Source organism: Salmo trutta, chromosome 14 (genome assembly GCF_901001165.1).
Source record: "Salmo trutta chromosome 14, fSalTru1.1, whole genome shotgun sequence".
Lineage (NCBI taxonomy): Eukaryota > Metazoa > Chordata > Actinopteri > Salmoniformes > Salmonidae > Salmo > Salmo trutta.
Genome location: NC_042970.1, coordinates 56,166,052 through 56,188,070, shown reverse-complemented (window position 1 = coordinate 56,188,070; position 22,019 = coordinate 56,166,052). Strand labels below are relative to the sequence as shown.

General features: G+C 43.8%; 1 protein-coding gene across 14 annotated transcripts in view; it reads right to left on the bottom strand.

Annotated features, from left to right (window-relative positions):
* Nucleotides 1-22,019, bottom strand: part of ptprt (protein tyrosine phosphatase receptor type T) — a 515,339-nt gene that overhangs the window by 4,304 nt on the left and 489,016 nt on the right. For 10 of the 14 annotated variants that reach the window (XM_029776440.1, XM_029776445.1, XM_029776446.1 and 7 more), the window contains 11 exons: nt 20,725-20,810; nt 19,753-19,789; nt 18,350-18,447; nt 17,750-17,866; nt 15,896-16,050; nt 13,948-14,083; nt 11,012-11,161; nt 7,728-7,901; nt 6,485-6,616; nt 5,295-5,420; nt 4,318-4,481 (listed from right to left, as the gene is read on the bottom strand). In XM_029776440.1, coding sequence (XP_029632300.1) covers nt 4,318-4,481; nt 5,295-5,420; nt 6,485-6,616; nt 7,728-7,901; nt 11,012-11,161; nt 13,948-14,083; nt 15,896-16,050; nt 17,750-17,866; nt 18,350-18,447; nt 19,753-19,789; nt 20,725-20,810 — 1,375 coding nt within the window. The remainder of the gene's footprint in view (nt 1-4,317; nt 4,482-5,294; nt 5,421-6,484; nt 6,617-7,727; nt 7,902-11,011; nt 11,162-13,947; nt 14,084-15,895; nt 16,051-17,749; nt 17,867-18,349; nt 18,448-19,752; nt 19,790-20,724; nt 20,811-22,019) is intronic. The other 4 variants (XM_029776442.1, XM_029776444.1, XM_029776454.1 and 1 more) reach the window with 1 other exon arrangement.

The following is a 22,019-nucleotide window of genomic DNA, read 5'->3' as shown; positions in this document are numbered from 1 at the left end:
AAACAAAATAAGAAAGACAAAGAAGCTGGACTTAAAATTAGACATTTCCATGGTAGTGCTTATCTAAAAAAGACCCACACAGTGCAGTACAATTCAATGGCTCCAAAAAGCTTTACATCATCTGTACACACTAATAACAGAGTGGTGAGTTTGAGCTGAGTCTATTCGTTTTAATGAGGGATCTTTGAAGCTTGAATAAATCCTGTGTGTGGAACAGAACAAACTGGAATTTAACCTTTTTGTGTCACTTTTATTTACTTTTATTGCACCTTGATTTAACCAGGTAGGCTAGTTGAGAACAAGTTCTCATTTACAACTGTGACCTGGCCAAGATAAAGCAAAGCAGTTCGACACATACAACAACACAGAGTTACACATGGAATAAACAAACGTACAGTCAAGAATACTATAGAAAAAGTCTATATAAAGTGTGTGCAAATGAGGTAGGATAAGGGAGGTAAGGCAATAAATCGGCCATAGTGGCGAAAAAAATTACAATATAGCAATTAAACACTGGAGTAATAGATGTGCAGAAGATGAATGTGCAAGTAGAGATACTGGGGTGCAAAGGAGAAAAATAAATAACAGTATGGGGATGAGGTAGTTGGATGGGCTATTTACAGATGGGCTATGTACAGGTGCAGTGATCTGTGAGCTGCTCTGACAGCTGGTGTTTAAAGTTAGTGAGGGAGATATGAGTCTCCAGCTTCAGTGATTTTTGCAGTTCGTTCCAGTCATTGGCAGCAGAGAACTGGAAGGAAAGGCGGCCAAAGAAGGAATTGGCTTTTGGGGTGACCAGTGAAATATACCTGCTGGAGCGCGTGCTACGGGTGGGTGCTGCTATGGTGACCAGTGAGCTGAGGTAAGGCAGGGCTTTACCTAGCAAAGACTTACAGATGACCTGGAGCCAGTGGGTTTGGCGACGAATATGAAGCGAGGGCCAGCCAACGAGAGTATACAGGTCGCAGTGGTGGGTAGTACATGGGGCTTTGGTGACAAAACGGATGGCACTGTGATAGACGGCATCCAATTTGCTGAGTAGAGTGTTAAGAGGCTATTTTGTAAATGACATCGCCGAAGTCAAGGATCGGTAGGATAGTCAGTTTTACGAGGGTATGTTTGGCAGCATGAGTGAAGGATGCTTTGTTGTGAAATAGGAAGCCGATTCTAGATTTCATTTTGTATTGGAGATGCTTAATGTGAGTCTGGAAGGAGAGTTTACAGTCTAACCAGACACCTACGTATTTTTAATTGTCCACATATTCTAAGTCAGAACCGTCCAGAGTAGTGATGCTGGATGGGCGGGCAGGTGTAGGCAGCAATCGGTTGAAGAGCATGCATTTAGTTTTACTTGCATTTAAGAGCAGTTGGAGGCCACGGAAGGAGTGTTGTATGGCATTGAAGCTCGTCTGGAGGTTAACACAGTGTCCAAAGAAGGGCCAGAAGTATACAGAATGGTGTCGTCTGCATAGAGGTGGATCAGAGAATCACCAGCAGCAAGAGCCACATCATTGATGTATACAGAGAAGAGAGTCGGCCCGAGAATTGAACCCTGTGGCACCCCCATAGAGACTGCCAGAGGTCCCGACAACAGGCCCACCGATTTGACACACTGAACTCTGAGAAGTAGTTGGTGAACCAGGCGAAGCAGTCATTTGAGAAACCAAGGCTGTTGAGTCTGCCGATAAGAATGTGGTGATTTATGGATCAGCAGGGGTCCGTGTAGTAAAAGGGTCCAGGCCAATTGGCAAAATCGGTATAGTGGTCCAAGAAATTGGCCGATGGGCCTCTTCAGCTAACAGTCCGATATGCTCTAGACAGCTAGCAGGCCGCGGATAGCAGGCTAGCCGATGGGCATTCAGGGGACGTCGCAACGGAGGAGCCAGTTGAAAAACACCCTCGGGCAGATTACATCAGTAGTCCAGTCGTGATGGATCGGCGGGGCTCCGTATCGACAGTAAAAGGGGTCCAGGCCAATTGGCAAAATTGGCATTGTAGCCCAAGGAATGGCTGATGGACCTCTTCAGCTAGCCGGGAGAAGGGCCTAGCATAGGCTAGCTCTAGGCTAATTGGTGCTTGCTTTGTGACAGAGACGTTAGCCCGGAGTGGCCACTCGGATAGCAGCTAGCTAGCTGCGATGATCCAGGTAAAAAGGTTCAGAGCTTACGGTAGGAATCCGGAGATATGGAGAAAATTAAGTCCAATATGCTCTGGTTTGAATCGCGCTGTGCAGACTGGCAAGAGTTGTCCGGGCTAGCAGTGGCTAGCTGACTATTAGCTAGTAGCTAGTTAGCTGGCTAGCTTCTGTTGGGGGTTCCGGTTCTAAAGTAAAGAAAATAGCAGATCCATACCACATTGGGTGAGGCGGATTGCAGGAAAGTATGTTGAAGTTGAGGTTAAGAAAAATATTTAAAAAAAATATATGCAAAGAAAAAAGATATAAAAAGATATATACACAGGACACGACAAGACGAAGACAAAGACGTCTGACTGGTACGCCATCTTGGATTCTAAGATAATGACTCTTATCACTTTATAATTTCAAATCTCATCTTTTTCACGCGCCATAGTCCACGGACCTTGTAGATTTTTCTTGTGTTTTTTGTTATGTCAGTATCTATTATCTCCATGTGGCTTTTAAAAGCATTTTCTCACCACAACAGAAACAGTGTGATTGAGAGTCATAGAAATAACTTTCCATCCCCTGTATATCCTCTAGAACAGTGGTCACCAACAGGTCGATCTTCAAGGCATTCCTAGTCGATCACCAAACATTTCTGTAGAAAAGCCAACAATAAAGCCTTGCGCTCCTATTTTTTTAATCAATTCGTCTTGCGCTGTTTGCAGTAGGTGCACTTGATTCAAAAGCCCTCCATGACAGGCTCCCATTTTTAAACATTTAGATTTATCTGAAGGGACAAACTTTGCCTACTCGGCGGACCTGGAGAGCTAAAGAGCTCAAGTGCGCCTAATGCGCTGGCCAATCGGTTAGGTAAAATCACTGTGCCTACAGCTTCCATGACCCCAAAGCACAGTTTGATACTAGCCTACGTGAGATGTAATAACTTTTTAAACCATGACCAGAGAGACTGTCAAATAATACAGCAAAAAGCTGCTGTTTTTATGAGTGACTTCATGTTTACGTTATTATTCAACACTTTTACAAAACATAAAACACGCTTCTCCTTACTTCTACTCACGCTACAACCAGCACTGCAGCTGCAATAAATTAGTAGCCAAATGTATCGATAGGCCTGGGTTTTTATTATTAGCAGCTCGTCGTGTTTATTTTAATATCAAGGGATATTTAACTTTCTCTGGTCATAGGAACAACATGAATGTGTGCATGATGCAGAAATAATGTGGTGGGACTCGAGTTTTGTCATCAGGTGGAAGACGGTGTCTCCTCTCTCTGGTCAGTCTCACCGGAGGAAAGCAGAGAGCAGGGACCTGAGAGGCAGACCCTCTGCTGCTCTCTCCATCCGCTGACACTGACCATCAGATGCAGGTACCATCAGTCCAGTAAAATAAAACATTTAATGACTTCAATTTATTCTCAGCTGTGATACAAGTGATACAACTGATCTATTTTGTTATGAAAGCTTGAGTATTGAAATATAATATGGTCTGAGAAGAACAATATTAGCAGGCCAAGCATAGCCAATATGCTGTGATAATGTATTAGGCCTACCGCAGAAACCTCATTCCAACATATATTTTTTTATTAGGTTAATGTTGCATAGGCTTACATTTTTTAAGTCAAGTTAAAACAAAATCTGAGCGGTAGATCTCAGCTTGCTTTTTGACTCCCAAAATTTGACTCAGAAAAGGTTGGTGACCACTGCTCTAGAAGAAAACAGCACTAAGGAAGCATGCAGTGATGAATACATTCATAGAGCACATTCCCTATTGTCATCCTGTCTGAGATGAGTATAGTGTAGAATATGAGTAGGGCCAGCCAGAATACATACAGGGAAGTTCTTCCACAACTACCTTAAAAGTAAGGTAAATGTCTACATGTTGCGTTGTTTAAAACTAAAACTAACTTCACTCATTCAGTAGCACAATTTGTTTTAATTTGAGTTCACAGCAATTTATTAGTTTTTAAAAATATTTTCTGCACTTTCAGAAATTCTACCCCTCCACATCCTGTCTGGGTTTAAATATTAGGCCCTTGTATCCAATGTCCATGGACGCGCAACTGTCCTAATATGGACACCGTACGAGTATACAACTTCCATGGATGTGTGACTGTGTCCAAATATTGACACCGTAATACAATGACTGAACTCCTTCTTAGCCCCTTTAACTACTCACAGGCAGTGGACCACGGTGCGTCCGTCTCCCCCGTCGTACTGCTCCTGCCACTTGGCCAGACGTCTCACCAGCTGCAGGATGGAGCGCTTGGACAGGGGCGTGTCGCGGTAAGCGGGCCAGCCGATGAACTGGAAATGCTGCACCAAACGGTAGCCATCCTGGGGCTGCCAAAGACAGTGAGAGAGAGAATCATAAATGAATGCCATCATCAACATCATTGTTGTCGTCAACATCATCGTCATTGCCAGTATCAAAACATCCTCAACATGGACAACATCACAGTTAGCATCCTCATTATAATCATCAATCACTAGCATGCTAATCTTCCTCCTCATAACCGTCACCAAAATGTGTAGATAAATCAAGTTTACCTCTGTGTCCACTGTAAACCTAAACCACTCAAGTTATTAAATAACTGCTGATGCAATCCCAGTGTCTTTTGGCTCATTGTGGCAATGATTTCCTTAGCCAGAGCAGAGCCAACGACTGGCAACTACAATAAAGACGTCAGTTGGCTCCACGCCCCAGCTGGGAGGAGGGAGGGTGGGGGTCAGCTGAATTCTGTCGTGCATGAGCCGTGTCATCCGCTTGTGGCGGTGGTGATGGAACCATTTCATGGTAAATTGGAGATGCCGCCACTGTGGCTTTTCGCACCGGCACAGAGCTAAGCGTTGATTAGCTGGCCAGCAGAGCCTGCCTGTGATTCTGGTTAAAGTGGGAGAACCATGAGTGAACGAGAGGCAGAGAAGAGGAGAGACAGAAGAGTAACCATGTGCCACGAACACGGGGATTCGCATTGTGGTGATTTAAATGGGGTCTAATGAGTAGTACCGTAGAACAAAGCCCCTCATATGAAATCAGTCTGAACCAGCCACTGCTCTGCCAGGCAGAGCCAGACCTGTCTGTTAGCACCAGCTACATTGGCAGGGCTCAAAGCAGAGGGTAAATATTTACAGGGTGATAAACATGATACAGACCCTGGCCATGTTGCAGATCCTGAAGATGCGGTTGATGATATCTTCGTCGATATCGGCTGAGATGAACTCCACCTGGATGGGGCCATAGCAGCAGGAGCTCTTCTCAGGCCAGTACTGCATGCACAACTAGGGATTGAAGAGGGGTTTAGCAATAGGAATAGAGTTTAGAAGTAGTTTTACTCCTATGGGTACATTTAATATCACTGTCGGTGCACCGATCACAGAATATTGACTTGAATGGGAATGTCTGTTCTAGTTGTAGTTCTAGTTCTGGCATGAGCTTCATCACATGTTAGGTACATCACATACTGGTGTGGACACTGTTGTTGACTACTTGGGGATTTTACCCATTGGGGAGCACTGAAGAAAATTACATAAACTACACATTGCTTTAGCCATTTGAACAAAACCATCTGAGTTCAAATGCAAGGTCATACTGCTGGGCGTAAGCAATTGAAGGTTATGTGCATACAAAATAAAAGCCTTGACCTTATTGGCCTCTGCACGGTACACCTACATCTTAGGGCCATGATGGCTTATCCTCCAGTCTACAGCTTTTGAAGGGTTCCAACATTTCAAACCAGTTAACCCTCAGTCAGTTGGAATATGTCACTACTTAGGAACAAAATCTAGATTTGTTTTATGTAAACGGCATGTTATAAAGGGTCCAGACACGTTTTTAGCAATTTCCCTTGGTTTGAGAAACTTACTACATCAGAGATTGACTTTCTGAACCTCATTCTGGAGTTCAAGGGCATCCCAAAAACTTTTTTTTTAAAAGACAAAAAAAAGTGTTTGGAACCGACTATAACATGCCATTTATATCAAAAATACAGATTAGATTCCTAATCGTGAAATTCTCCTTTAATATGGGAGGTATTGATGTGCTCTTTGCTAGGTTTCAATGTGGGTGTCTGTCTGAGGGTTCTGGTAGCTATGTTGGATAGTTAAACCCTGGGCAGAGAAAAGAGCAGCTCTCCTATGAGGCTTATCCTGCTCTATGAAACTGTGTGTGTGAGAGCCGATGGAGGAAATGACAATGGAGGGATAGATAGAGATGAATAGAGAGTGATAGAGCATGTGTAAGACACCCTGGCAGACCAACAGTCAAAAAGATTATTGGTCTGTGTGTGTGTCGATGTATGTACACCCATATGTGTGTGCGAACCCCGGGGTTCAACAATACACACCTGTGCGGCATCCATCTCGTTGAGCATTACTATCGAGGAGCAGTTGTAGTCGAACACCAGCCTCCAGAAGTCGGCCACCGTATTGGGCAGTGGGTGCTGGGTTACGATGAAGGCTGCTGGTTGTTTATGGCTCTGGAAAAAAATCAATGACAAACACCACAACACTTCAGCCCCCGGTAGCGAGAGAGACAGAGTAAAAGAAAGAGAGAGAGATGAGAGAAAGAGAGCAAGAAAGAGAGAGCAGAGAGGAGCAAGCAGAGACGCTGGTGGGACCGCTAACAGCCAAGGGTCACGGTGGGTTTCCAATGCCTGATCAACTTTTGGCGAGGACAAAGAGCCCAGCGGACTCCCATGGACAGTGTTAACCTTGCATCGTGATGCATTGAAAAGAGAAATCCCACTACAGGTCATTACGCTGTTGCCAGACAAGCAGACCAGCCAGGCCGGGTCTGAGAAAGACACTGCTGGCTTTATTTGACGCCACCTCTGTGCTTGTTATTGCCTGCCGTTCTTTTCTTATCAGCTCTGTGTAGCTTATCTGGATCTGCGTGTGTATCGTTTGGTAGATCTGCTACGAGGGCCTACTGTATGAGGCTGCTTCGCAGTCATTACTTATCATTTATCACAGCGCTATCACTTAATGGTGTGTTGGTTGATGATCAGTTGTTAGATGATGTTGTTTGTTATCTTTTTTATTGCTGTTGCTCTATGACATTTCATTTTTGTTACCTGTTATCTAATTGAGTTGCATTTGCATGTACCCAGTCACTGCCTCCCCATTTCCCACAACAAATGCAATAAATATAAAATATAACATCCCTATTCTAATTAATAATGCAACAGAACCAAGGCATTTCTCAAACTAACTGATCTGTGTCTTTTCCAGGTTGGATTACATCAGCCAAGCTAAATCCAATGGTTTTACGCAACTTGGCAGTCTCTGACACAATTTGCCTCAGTCATGATTGGTGTTGTGCAGACCTGCATGGGTTCAAATTGTATTTGAAATCTTTGAGCGTATGTTTGAGCCTGGTTATAGAGTACCATATGGGCATGGTTTGCACAAGCAAACCAAGAGCAGACAGACAGACAGACAGACAGACAGACAGACAGACAGACAGACAGACAGACAGACAGACAGACAGACAGACAGACAGACAGACAGACAGACAGACAGACAGAGAGCAGGCAAGAGAGATAGCAGGCGAGAGAGAGAGCAGGCGAGAGAGCGAGATTAATTTACGTCCATGAGGGCAGCGTTGATGTAGTTACTGGACTCTCCGTCCACGGAGATGAGGAAGGGCAAGCATCGATCCACAGACAGGACGTCCATGCTGCGGTTCTTGTCATGGTTCCGGGGGAGCAGTCCCACGCTACAGTCTTCAGGCCGAACCCGGGGAGTCACGATGTTCAGAGTCTGGAGAGGGAGGATGTTATTTTAACAATTATTATAAGGTTTAACAAACATATTTTTGGGGGGAGTTATAAGGAAACCTCAATTTTCTTACCAAGAGTTGCTGAATATTTTCATCTTCGACACCTGCACTTTTTGTCATAACTCATGTAACCGACAGGGTATCAACAATCAAACCAGAGTTGTTCGCGAGACACAAGACCATATTAGCTAAAGCCTATAGGCTAGCAACGCTCACCTGAGGATCTGTCTATTGTATTTCCTGTGTTTGAGGGGTGCAAAATCCACTTGTCACTTAAATATCACTAGATTGATTGCTTTCATTTTACTCCTGCAACTCTTTCATACTCTTGCTTGTGCCTGTCGTTTTTCCCCATTAACTCTACAACCACAGAAATGTTTGTAATGACCTGTCAAACAATGGAATACATTGTCTTTCTGATGCTAAAGCGTAGTCTGGGATTAAACGCATCGTCTTGATACTTACATCACAAGAAAGAGACGAAAGAAAACTATTTTGATGCGTGTACAATTTATTTGTAATTAAAAAGTAATCATTTAATACAGTTGAAATGTTTACAAATTAGATACCCTGAAATGAAAGCAACTTCCAAAAATGAACACTCGGATTATAGTGATACTATGTCCGATCTTGCAAACAATGTAAAGTATGTTTAGAAAGGTGTAATCTAGATCCAAGAGTGTTGATTTTTAATCCAAGGTTATCCTGCTATTGACACACTTGTTGAATTATGCAACTGAACATGACAACAACAGTAATCAATGAAGCAGTCTAGACAGTGCAGGTGAGAGCAGATAGGCCTATACAGAACAAGTTTTTGGTGGATGCAGGCCTGTTCCACCCCTTGATGTTAATGTATTCATATATGGAAATACATCCAGTGTGTTTATGCAAACGAGTCATATATGATTTTCCTTGAACAAAAAACAAATAAAAATACCTGATACCATTAGAAAATGTATATATATTTTTTTAGCCCCTTTTCATCCCCAATTTCGATCTTGTCTCTTCGCTGCAACTCCCAAACGGGCTCGGGAGGCGAAGGTCCAGTCATGCGTCCTCCGAAACATGACCCTCTAAACCGCGCTTCTTAACACTCACCCGCTTAACCCGGAAACCAGCCGCAACAATGTGTTGGAGGAAACACCGTTCAACTGACGACCGAGGTCAGCCTGCAGGCGCCCGGCCCGCTACGATGAGCCAAGTAAAGCCCCCCCGGCCAAACCCTCCCCTAACCCAGACGACGCTGGGCCAATTGTGCGCCGCCCTATGGGACTCCCGATCACGGCCGGTTGTGATACAGCCCTTGATCGAACCCCGGGTCTGTAGTGACACCTCTAGCACTGCGATGTAGTGATTATGACCCCCCATAAATACCTTTCTCCCTTTCCTCTCTTGACTCTACTGAAGGACTCTTGAAAAGCCTTTGTTAAACATAGAGAGTCGGGGAACATCAAAAGGTGGGGGGGAAAGGAACCATATTTCGGTAATCCAACCAGTTCAAACTATGCGTTAGTATTTAATGAATATGATGTCAGTTCGGTTGTCATCTGAGACATTCTTAATAATGATAGGATGACAAACTGTATCGTGGAAAGTCTACACATTAGTTATCAGATTCACATGGAATTGTTGTGCAATTTAAATGTTTAAATATGAAACTATTTGTGAAAAGATTAAATGTAATTTTAGCTTCCAAATGAGAGAATTGGGTTTTCATAAGGTTAGAGCTCTGCACAATCAGTGGCCCGCCCCTGTGAAGAGACATTGGTTATAAACTATGAAACACACCCTTCTCTCCCTCCACTATATAAGCCTTTTTCGAAAATATAACTTACTGTTCCGAGTACGCGAGGCCTGCAGCTTCTGCGTTTAAAGGGCGAATAACTTGCTGTTCCGGGTACATTAGGGTGACAGTCCGATGTCAGAAGGATTCAGATAATAAGCTGTTCCGAGGACGTGAGGACGACGGTTCCATGTTAAAAGGACTAACATGTCAACTACAGAACTAAGCCAACCTTAGCGTGAGCTTTGATTGTGAATGGTATGAACTTTGAACTCTTATTCACTACAGAAGTGATACCTCCTAGCCGTTGAGTTAGCAGCGGCCGCTGTAAACGTGGGCTAGGAAAGGACGGACGATGGATTCAGTCTAACACAACGACGTTACTACAAAGTATCCAGTTTACCACCAGAGACACCCTTCAAAGGACTTGGAAGATCTCTGTTGGGCAACACGGCCAGCATCTACAACCAACCTACCGAAGCGCAGCTCAGAGTAAATATTTATTGCATTCTCCTTTTTCAAATGGGCGGTAATTTAGAATGCATAAGATACTGTATTTACGATAGCACAGCTTCTCCCTTTGTTCCTCAGTCTTCCCGCTCTTTCACTCAAACCCAACCCCCTTTCCTTTGTGTAACCAGCCGTCATGTCGGCTCCGTCCACCAGGGACGTTTTCTGTATGACATAATTTGCATTCTGTGTATATGTAATTCTGTGATTAGTTAGGTATTTAGTAAATAAATAATTAAACCAAATTTTGTAGTGCTGATTCAACTTGTTAGCCAGGGTTGGTGAAGATAACCAAGAATTTACAACTTTCAGATGAGACTGAAATAAGGTGACGATTAATATTGACTGCTATTGATGTAAAATATTACTAGGTCTTTAAGAGTTTATTCGGAAGACAACAGCTCAATAAACACTCTTTCATGGTGCCCCGACTTTCTAGTTAATTACATTTACATGATTAGCTTAATCAGGCAATATTAATTACAGAGAAAGGATTTTATAGAATGTCATATCACTTAATCCGGAATAGCCAAAGACACGACACAAGGGATACTTGAGTTCCCACCAAAATCCCTGAATTTATATGCTATAATTGAGTCAATATCTGATGTATTAAAACAATTAATTGTTCTTGTAGACAGCAAATGACACTACTTTTAGTTGGAAAAGTCTAATGACATGCCTCTTAGGAAGAAAAGCAAAGGACAGACAAACAGACAGACAGAGGTACATAGACAGGCAGACAGACAGATGGACAGAGAGTTTAATAAGAGTTAAGAAGTAGAGGGTGCTAACCTGAAATTCATCCTTAATTTGGCTGGAGTTGGTCTGTGGGTCCAGTCTGCTGATGTTATAGTATATGGCTCTGAATTCACAGACTGGGATGGCCGTGTTTCCACACAGGCAGGCTTCAAGGATGGCGTCATGGACAAAAACATACTGCTCCTGAGGTAGGAAATGATGAGATAACAGGTGTAATGACATACAGTTAGATGTTCATGTACTTCTACCCTTTAGGTCAACCTCAAAACACTAACCGCCTACTTTATCACAGCACTTCAACCAGTAGTTGGACCCTATTCAAATCCATTAGTCTCAATTCACATGTACTGTTGAAAAGTATCGAGAAGCAGAGCAGTACATACAGGTACCAAGCACAGCTGCAGAATTTTGATTGTACACAGCGACACAAAAACATAATGTGTAGTCATTATTGAACGTCAATACGTCATATCTAACTCAGTTCTGCGAAGGCAGCCCTGCATTTTCAACACGTACTCTCGTGCTCTGATGAAACGGATTTCATAGCCTGAAGAGCGCTTCGCATAAATTTGCATTTTGAAGCATGTAAAGTAATATCCTGTGGAGAAGTAAATGAACCACAGGAAAAAAGGCAGCCATGTTACAGCCTTAAAAGGAGATCAAGAGGCTGTGTGCGGTTCAACAGCGGATGCATTGTGCTCATCAAGTAGCCAGACATATTAATTCATCTCCAAAATCCCAGCCATTCGCCGGTGAATAGAATTATGCATATTTTCACTCAACAATGCAGAAGGCTCAGGGTTTAGAATGTTAATTGCGGCCATGAGAGCCGTCCGGGGCTAAATCCATCCAGAGTTGACCTCCGCTATCCATTACCTTGATAGCTGGTGCTACTCGGGAGCAGAGAAAGCCTTTTAAAAGATGAATTGCTTTTTGTTGTTTTGTGCCGGATAATCTTTGAATAGTGCTTTAAACTGACACAAATTGCCCTCTACCCATTAATGCACCCGGCATCCATTTTTAGCCATTGAAGTGGCATATATAAACACTGTGTATGACATAATGTAATTCTATCTACTCATCATTGTATTCATACGAGTACGAGTTGGGACTAACCTAAAAAGTTTGCTGTTGTTTTATTGTTATTTTAGGGCGACTGCAAAACCGAGTGGCCGACTGGACGCAGGGTCATAACCCTAAGACACTTAGCAAACACACCTGCAAACTCATTTGCAAAATAAAACAAAGTGTGTGGACTAAGTTATCTATTATTCAGCATGTATGTAATATTAATAGGAACATTGGGATGGATGATGCATGACTGAGCACACTCCAGAGGTAGCTAGGCTAGTCCGACATGGGAAATCTTCCAGAGGAGACGCCACACACATTTGATTAGTTGTGATATCAAGTGTGGTGAATGTTGTGTATGAACGGTTGCTAGTCGTGGAGTCGCTGAAAATATACAATGTATATCGGTCTAGTGGGTGCACAGAAGTTGTAATGGTTATGGAGAATACTGATGCTTATTCCTGTTGACAATAGCCGGTTTGTCGTTATGGCTATTGACAGTGGACTAGCACTCAGAGTGATTGAGGGGAGCAGCTTGAGCAAGATGAGAATCGCAGAATCGCTAATCTTGATCAAATAATGAGTAGTTAGTTGGATGCAAGGTGATTTGCAGTGATTCTACGTGGCCTGACTGCAATGTAGTTGATCTCAAACACACACATTATCTCACAATAGTTGTTTCCCCCTTCTCTCCACTAGAGAGAAGATCTTGGAATGGCTAGTGTAAGACTTGAGTAAAGACCACTGTTCTGTGGAAGCCATCGCTTACTGCATGATCCACTGGGAAATTTAACCCTAATAACCTGGCTTGGATGCCTGGCAGCTGAGGCCCAGATCCCTCTGTCTCTAGGCTTAGAGACAATTGAAGTAGAATCTGGTCTGAAGGTCTGACTTCCTTTCCTATTCTAGAGATTCTATTTCTATGCTTTACATTCTCCCTCCATAGGACTCACTTTACAATATCCTATCTAGGCTTTAGACCAGTGGTCACCAACCTTTTTTGAGTCAAGATCACTTTGAGTCAAACATTAACCAGTTAAAAACAGTTCAGTAGCAGAGGTCTGTGCAGTAGGCTATCGGCCCAATACATGCTTGAATTGCCCTGCCAATGTTTTTCCTTCTCAGACCAATTTGAAATTATATTTAAAAATATTAGGTATATGATCACACTGGTAATATATAATTTGTTGGATTACTGGTGAGGCACAGCTGAGTGATAATAATTACTTTTTTTACTGGACTGATGGCCTGCATCTGATGGAAGGCTTTTTAGTTGTTGTTTTTTTCAGAAATGTTTGGTGATCGACAAGGAATCCTTGGTGACTACTGGTGACCACTGCTTTAGACCATAGAAGTATAATCTGGTCTTGAAGGGCTTTGTCCATGCTAGAGATTGTGTTTCTATGCTTTACACCCTTCCTCCATATGACTGATTTAAAATATCCCTGCTGAATATTTCAGGCAGAGCAACTGTGAGCAGTGGGCTGTGACATAGGATCAGTCTGGTGACTGGCTGGGAAAGGCCAACGCCAGCAGGCTACTGTCTGAGCCTTGTCAATCCTTCCGCCATGGCGATGGCAAATTCTACACTAAGCAGACTTGCTGTGTCTGAAAACTCTAGTCGCACTCTCTAATTTTATGGCTAATGCTAACTGTATGAGTGCTAGTAATCACTATCAGCACCATTGAACCAAATAAGATCGGAATGCCTAATGCTAACCTCAAAATAGCATGATTACGCGAGGTATAAGGGTGGCTAATGCTAAGCTAATTAGCTAACTGCACTTTCATTCCTTTGCATGGCACTGTAATGACTAATTTGCAAGCTATAATACAATATTGCTCTTTTGTCTACCCACTATCCGCACAAAAGCTAATCAGTATGCTGCTTCACCAACCTCGGTTTGCACCATGTTAACCCTTTGTGAGCGCAGTTCCCGGATGCAGTTGAAGATGTCCACCACTCCCTCATTCTCAGCCATATCCAGCATGATGTCCACAGCTATGAAACAGCCTGTCCTTCCAGCCCCGGCACTGGAAAGAGAGGGGGAGGGAGAGAGAATACAGAAACAGAAACCGAGAGAGAGAGAGCGTTTAATTTCTCCGGTATGTTCTGTACAGTAGCGACGGCAGCGACACATGAAGACACATGCTCCGGCCCTATAATAAACAGGCCGGGGGTTATATTGAACCGCGCTGAGCTCCCATGGTTATCCAAAGGAGGCAGGGCGGCCTTACAGCGCTGACAAACAGCGTACTCCAACCCCCCAGGTAGGGGTTAGAGCCATTTCCCCTGACCCTGGTGTTAGGTGTTAAGGAAATAAACCCAGCAGAGTGGCTGGGTGGAAGGGAGGGAGCAAGGGAGATAGTGGTGGAGAAGAGGTAGAGGTAGGAGAGGGGGACTGCTCAGCCATCATTCACTCGGCAGAATCTTGACAGGTCCCAGCTCCGGAGCTCAGGAGCCGGGGGCCGCTCAGTGGCTCGGCAGCCCGGCAGATTGCCTGTCAGCCGCCAGTGATTAATGGCGAGCGCAGCGAACAACTAGGTCCTGGCAGGGGGATAACGGCCAAGGAGTGCCCCAGGAAATTAGAAATTACTCCGCAGTCTGTCAGTAGGGCCTTCGCTCTGCCGGCCAAAGCTCATCCTGTTGTCCTTCATTCCATCTATCGTTCAGTTCAGTGGGGGAATGGCTGCCAACCTATAGGCAGCTCCATGGGACATTCGTTGTCAATCCTCAATGGGGGAATTCGGTTGGGGAGCAATCTGGAAGTGTTACGTCAAAAGGCAGGCTGACTTTTTTAGGAGAACATGAACCGACCATCGTTTGGGTTGTGGAAAAGCGACGATGTATTGAATGAGAGGTACAGGGAGGTTAAATATAGTGGGTTGCTATGGGAATGCAAATGCCATGCCTCTTAGGAAGAAAAGAGGGACAAACAGACAGAGGGACAGAGACAAAAAAACAGACAGACAGACAGATAAAGTGGATGTCACTCTCCTGCGACAGGTGTGAAAGTTCCCTTTTTCCAAGGTGGTTCGTAAAGGTTATGAGTGGGCGAAGATAAGGGGCAGGAGATAAAGTGGCGGTAATAAACTTTGCCATAGTCTCTCCCCATCTCATCCTCGGGGGTATTAGAGGGAACAAGGCGCCCCATGCTTCATGAGTGCAGAAAGAGCAGCGCTTGGCACTTGAGCTAATCCACTCTGAAAATGTCTTAGTCACATCTGCTTTGTTTTGAGAGACCCGAGCCAAATGTAAAATTGCATTGTGCCATTTAGCAGCCTCTCCCTGTCACATCTCATTGTGCACGCTCACGCACTCCCTCCCTCTGTCCCCTCCCCTCCCCTCTTCTCCACTCCCCCCTTGCCTCCCCCACCCCTCCCCCTTCACCTGTCTGAGCTCAATACCTCTGTTTCAAGGGGTGGGTGTTTGAGTTGGCTGGGGAGGGGTAGATGAGAGAAAGAGCAAGAGAGAGAGGCCTAAGTCTCCCATCGCTCTCGCTCATTCATTTTTCGACCTAAAAATGTATGTGAAGGCTCCCAGCTACATTTTTGTCATTTAGCAGATGCTCTTATGCAGAGCGACTTACAGGAGCAATTAGATTAATAACGCCTTGCTCAAGGGCACATTTTTTACGATGGCAGCTCAGGGATTCGGACCAGCGACCTTTTGGTTACTGGCCCAATGCTCTTAACCACTAGGCTACCTGCCGCTAGCTACTGTTGTTATTTCTGGTTAAATAAAGTATAAATAAATACATAGACAAAAGCCCTGAGTGACAAATATGTCATCCCAGTAGTCCTGTGTTATGTCCCACAATCCCCCTCAGTGTGGACAGTACGTACCTGCAGTGGGCCACAATGGGGCCAGCGTCGGGCGGGTTGAGGAACTTGACCTGGCGGACGAAGCCCAGGAGGCCGGTGGCATAGCAGGGTACCCCGTGGTCAGGCCAGCTGGTGAAGTGGAACTGACGGATCTCTCGAATCTCGTGGTGGCCCTTCTGAGAAGAAACAAAATGGAGCCTTAAATGGAGACAAATGGTGTATACATGACAAGTTGGAAGTTAATAAGTTATTTGCATAGAGCTTCCTATTGATTGATTCTGATACTTTCCAAGTGGGAAACTCGGGCCTCCTCTTTCTACAACAGGTTTCCAAGTTAGAAATGTCTGAGTTTCCTGGACTTCCTAGAAACTGCGGGCAGACTAAACAAAATGGAGACTCAAATGAAGACATATGGGACTTCCTGGAAACTGAAGATCTGACGGGCTCCCATTCCGGCTCAACAACTGAATATAGAGTAGCTATCGATTTGTTTCTTTTAAGAAAATACATTATGACGACTTGAGCATACAGGCAAGTATTGAGGGGAACAAAACAAAGGTGATTTGATAACTGGAGGCCTATTGATTTCCTTTCCTTTGATGTTCAAATTACATTCCGAAATCAATATGGGGTAAACATCTAAGATGGGAAACAACAAAGCCACAAAATGCAGTAAATCACAGATTGGGAAAGAAGGTAGGTGGGGCCTAGCTCATGTTTACCATGGCAACGTGAACTTGGCAGAGTGGAAAGTAAGTCGTTCTCACTCTTAAAGGCACGTGGCATGGTACTAAAAACCCACTCCAATAAGGATATCAGCGAAGGCAGCAGCACATAAAGGGAGTGGATGTGCAAAAACTGGAATAAGGCCATTTACAGAACAGTAGAGCGCTGGGCTTCAGTAATAATAATCACAGGCTTCACACCTCCACTCCCTGTGCTAATGCTAAGCGGTTAATTGCCATTTGGGTTGGTGAGCTGTTTAATCCCTGCCTGCCAGCTTTGATATGCCAGCAAAACCCACATAACAGTTTAATACCGCAGTTAAAATACCTTCACTGTTTGGAGTGCATGGACACATACCACCTTTAATAGTGCATTGGAGTGTAACAGTGTAAAGCGGGGGTAAACTGTGTCTAAGCTTGCCAAACCAGTGGGCTCTGGTTTAACATATTCTCAATGGATTAAAGTGTGAGTGTGTGTGTGCGGGCCTAAAGATCTATCTATCTGCGTGGTGCAGTAAAATAATCCCCTTGGACTCATCATTAATAATGCTTTTCATAATTTCAGAACTCATTATTTGCTGCAATTAAAACAATTTAATACGCTCTATTTGAACGCATACGCATCCGAAGCGTGATTCCCGGCCATCACAGTGCACTGCTTTTTAAGGCACAGGAATTAAGGTTGTGGTGTGATGGTGGAGTTTCGTAATGACAATGTCCCGTTTCCCTTTCAAATGAAGAGTGTGAGCAGGTTAAAAGGAACTTTAGCTTTCTTGCAAAACAGATGGATTAAAGCGTTGAAAGATTAGTTGACTACTAGCTCGTGTTGTCTGCTTAAGCGGCTTTCACAGAGCCACAGAAAGATGCATTTCAAGCCTATCAATGCTTGCTAGTTTCGTGACTGTTCCTCTGATATTTCCCTTTTAAAGGGAGCTAACAGAACAATACCGCCGCATACGGAATCCTGCATCCCAACTGTATTGTGCTTCTTTCAATGCAAATCCTCACTGATTACCAGTGTTCAATTATACTCTCATTTCCCAGTTGGACAACATAGCTTCACCTTGCTGTCAACCACCATGTTAATTCGGTAAATTGGAATGAATGAAAACAAAACAAGCAAGCCTGGCTATTGACTTAGTCGGTTTACCTTCTGTACTGTGAAGGTGCGGATGACATACTCGGCCAGTGGCTCTGTCTCGATCAGTGTCACCTTGACATCTCCGTACACTTCAGTCTCGTCAGGCCAGTACCTCACACACTTCACCTGGGCAGAGAAACATACATGGTCAGTGCTTTGTCTCTTACAGAGGCTGTATGGGACTTTTGCCTCTGGAGGTGCTGTTGAGCCAAAAGGGGTCCCTGAAATGGACAGAAATAATATTATTAAACATAACATCAAAGGACCAATCAGAGGAGTTGATAGCGGAGAAATATAAACTCATTCGATTTCTGTGGTTGATAATACATACCTAGGCCTGATTTAATGGCATTGAATTCAATTTTGAATTCAATTTTGTCGTCACATATTTGTTGTTGATTTGTTTTAACTATTTGTTATCGCATATATTTGTTGTGAACAGTAATGGTATGAGGTGTAGGGAAGGGGAATACCAACTATGATTGACACACCCTGATCTATTAAACAATTGGCTTTTGCAGCGGGGAAAGAAACAGCACAGAAATCCATTCGGTATAAGAACTTAGCCGCCTGCTCTAACACCTTTCAAATCCTCTTTGATGAACTCACCCTGCCCACTTCCACCAGGTTGGTAACCATGACAATACTGCCGGAATTCTCCTGCCAGATCATCCTCCAGAAATCTCTCACTGTCTCCTGCATGGGGCCTGGAAGGAGAGAAGGAGAGCAAGGATGAGATCAAGAAGGATTGGACAGAGATAATGTCATAACAGGAACCAGGAAGTACACATAGGAGCAATGACTGTATATATGAATAGGCAAAGCCATCGATCACCTGTACCATTCATTCCTATGTGAAGACTCAAGTGTTTCCTAATCCTGGGGACCCAAAGGGGTGCATATTTTAGTTTTTGCCTTAGCACTACACACCCGATTCAAATCATCAAATACGAAGTGTTATATGTGAAGTGCTAGGGCAAAAACAAAGGACCAGGATTAAGAAGCACTGAATTGAAGCAAAATGAAGTCAGTAAAGATGGAGACTCATGGTGACATAACATACGCAGTTTGAGCTACTCCAGGAAGTGACATTGCAGGTTAGCTCAGTGTTGCCCCATCTCATTGAGTAACTCAAGTTGAAGGCCAACTGGGGTACTGCAGGCTGCCATTAGCAACTAAATAATCCTTATAACTTGTGCAATTTTAAAATAATCGGTTCAAGAACATACATCTGGTGTATTAGAAGCAAATATTGGTATCATGATTGTCTTTGAATTATACTTTTTTTTACACGAAGATTGACCACAAAGATTGCACATTTTCCTTTCACAATTGAGGATCCTGTTTTTTGCTAACAATGCCTGCAGTACCGTGGTCGGCTTTGAACTTCTGTGGCGTCAATGAGAGGGGGCAGTCATTCTCCCATGCATAATGTTCAAATTGTGTCATTCGGGCCTCTTCCAAAATGATACCCTATCCCCAAAAATGGCACATTGTATCCCTTATATAGTGCATTACTTTTGACCAGAGCCCCCATTGACCTCCCAGTGCAGTTATACTTCCTAAATAATATTCAGACATCACTGTCTCATCCTTATTTGGTCGCGTTCCCCTGCTCAGACGTTGCATGCATCAACCAATGGTTGTGTGCCATGTCATCAACTGTGTCATTGACTGACAGATTTCTATAACATGTGGTTAGCTGATACTTAAAATACCTATCCAGGCATTAGCAATGTCTGAGCAGAGGAACGCGCACTGTATCTTATCCCAGAATGAGAGCGAATTATACAAATCACAACCATGCCCAGGATCAGTTAAAGATAAGCCCCAGTTTGTTATGGAACAAAAGGAATGGGGTGTTAAATTTTTGTCATTGGCTTTAAGAGTATTATTATTGTATAGATTTTTTTACATCTGAGTAATTGCCTCCCCCATGTCTGGGGATACTTTTCCAGGTGTCTTGCGTCTTACACACCCCCCCCCCCCCCCCCCCCATCCAATTGAATTACCTTGTGTGGCGATGTAATGTCTTGGTCTATGATACCCCTGTGAGAAAGAGAAGAGAAAATAGAAAACCCCCAGGCTTACTGTAACAGCTCAAGGTCCTTTCAAATCAGATCAAATCCGAGACCCTTCAGTTTCCTATCCGCCAAAATGGAAATTCTATCATATTGTTCCATCGAGACAGATTGCATAGTTCAAATCTATACAGTGTATACATTTCATATCCTTAATAGGACATTGCCATTTCACCATATCAAGTGGGAACGTGCGTGAAACAACATCTACAAATTCATTACTATTACAACCTCTATGAGATAAATAAAAAATCAACACAGTTGAAGCTCCTAGAGCTGGGTATAACAATACATTTTACCAGCGGATCTTGGCACATCGACCCAGTAATTGTTTTATTAGAGGAAATGGGGCTCAATGACATGATTATACAGCTATAATGCCGACTTATCCTGATGCTGCTTCTCGGAGTACAGGGCATTCCCAGTCCCCACAGCATAATAGAGACAATCATATCTACACTGTCATTATGGTAGTTATGTCAATGCAGAATTCTTTCATCCGAAGATGAGCAAATGCATGCTCAGATACAGTACGCTGTGTTTGTGGCAGATATGTCAATGTTACAGGCACATTGACTCGTATTAAGCGTATATGTTTTCTACTGTATATATAATCTCCGTGTGTGTGACGATGGTGTGTCATATTTTGTGTCCATCCTTGCAAAATCAGTCTTCACTGCCCATTCATAATAGTAATGTTTGTAGCATGATGTACTACAGTACCCATAATGCTCTATGCAATATTTGATTTTATCTTAGTAAAGATGTCATGAAGTGAAATGCTGTTTCATCTCCTTACTAATACATGGTGTCAGAGGGCTAAATGTGACCTTGTATAAAGTCAAATACAAAAGCAATCTGATAAAAATTCCATTCCCTTCACATCTCCGCCGCCCTACTTACGTCTATGTAGTTGGCGTTGATGTAGTCTGAGTGGGGGTCTCCGTCCAGCAGTTGCAGCCTGACTCGAGTGTGGTCATCTGTGGGGTCAAATGTTCACAAAGAGCAGGCCTAAAGTTACATTTACCCATTCAAGGTTCACACAACTACACTTGAACATCAAATGTATGAGGACTTTGGCACCCTATTCCCTGCATAGGGCAGTAGTCAAAAGTAGTGCACTATATCCCTGGTCAAAAGTAATGCACTGTACAGGGAAAGGATGCCATTTGAGACGCAGCCTACATGTGCTACTACCACAGCTTATATGCAAAACACACCCTAGCGCGAGAGACCGATTTGCAGTATTTTAATGGCAAAAGTATTTTAATGGCACGATATCTAAGGAAGTCTCGAGCTATTGCTCGCCTAAGATAGAGTATCTCATGATGAACTGTAGACCACACTACCTACCTAGAGAGTTTCAATCTGTATTTCTTGTACCCGTTTACATATCACCACAGTCAGAGGCTGGCACTATGAGCTGTATTCCGCCATAAGTAAACAAGAAAAAGCACAGCCGAAAGCTGCCCAGTGACACGAGCCTACCAGACAAGCTAAATAACTTCTATGCTCGCTTCGAGGCAAATAACACTGAAACATGGATGAGAGCACCAGCTGTTCTGGAAGACTGTGTGATCACGCTCTCCGCAGCCGATTAAGTAAGACCTTTAAACAGGTCAACATTCACAAGGCCGCAGGGCCAGACGGATTACCAGGACGTGTACTGCGAGCACGCGCTGGCAAACTGGCAAGTGTCTTCACTGACATTTTCAACCTCTCCCTGTCCGAGTCTGTAATAACAACATGTTTTAAGCAGTGCACCATAGTGCCTGTGCCCAAGAACACTAACCTGCCTAAATGACTACCGACCATAGCACTCACGTCTGTAGCCATGAAGTTCTTCAAAAAGGCTGGTCATGGCTCACATCAACACCATTATCCCAGAAACCCTAGACCCACTCCAATTTGCATACCGCCCCAACAGATCCACAGATGATGCAATCTCTGCCCTTTCCCACCTGGACAAAAGGAACACCCATGTGAGAATGCTATTCATTGACCACAGCTCAGCGTTCAATACCATAGTGCCCTCAAAGCTCATCAATAAGCTAAGGACCCTGGGACTAAACACCTCCCTCTGCAATTGGATCCTGGACTTCCTGATGGGCTGCCCCCAGGTGGTAAGGGTAGGTAACAACACATCCGCTACACTGATCCTCAACACAGGGGCCCCTGAGGGGTGCGTGCTCAGTCCC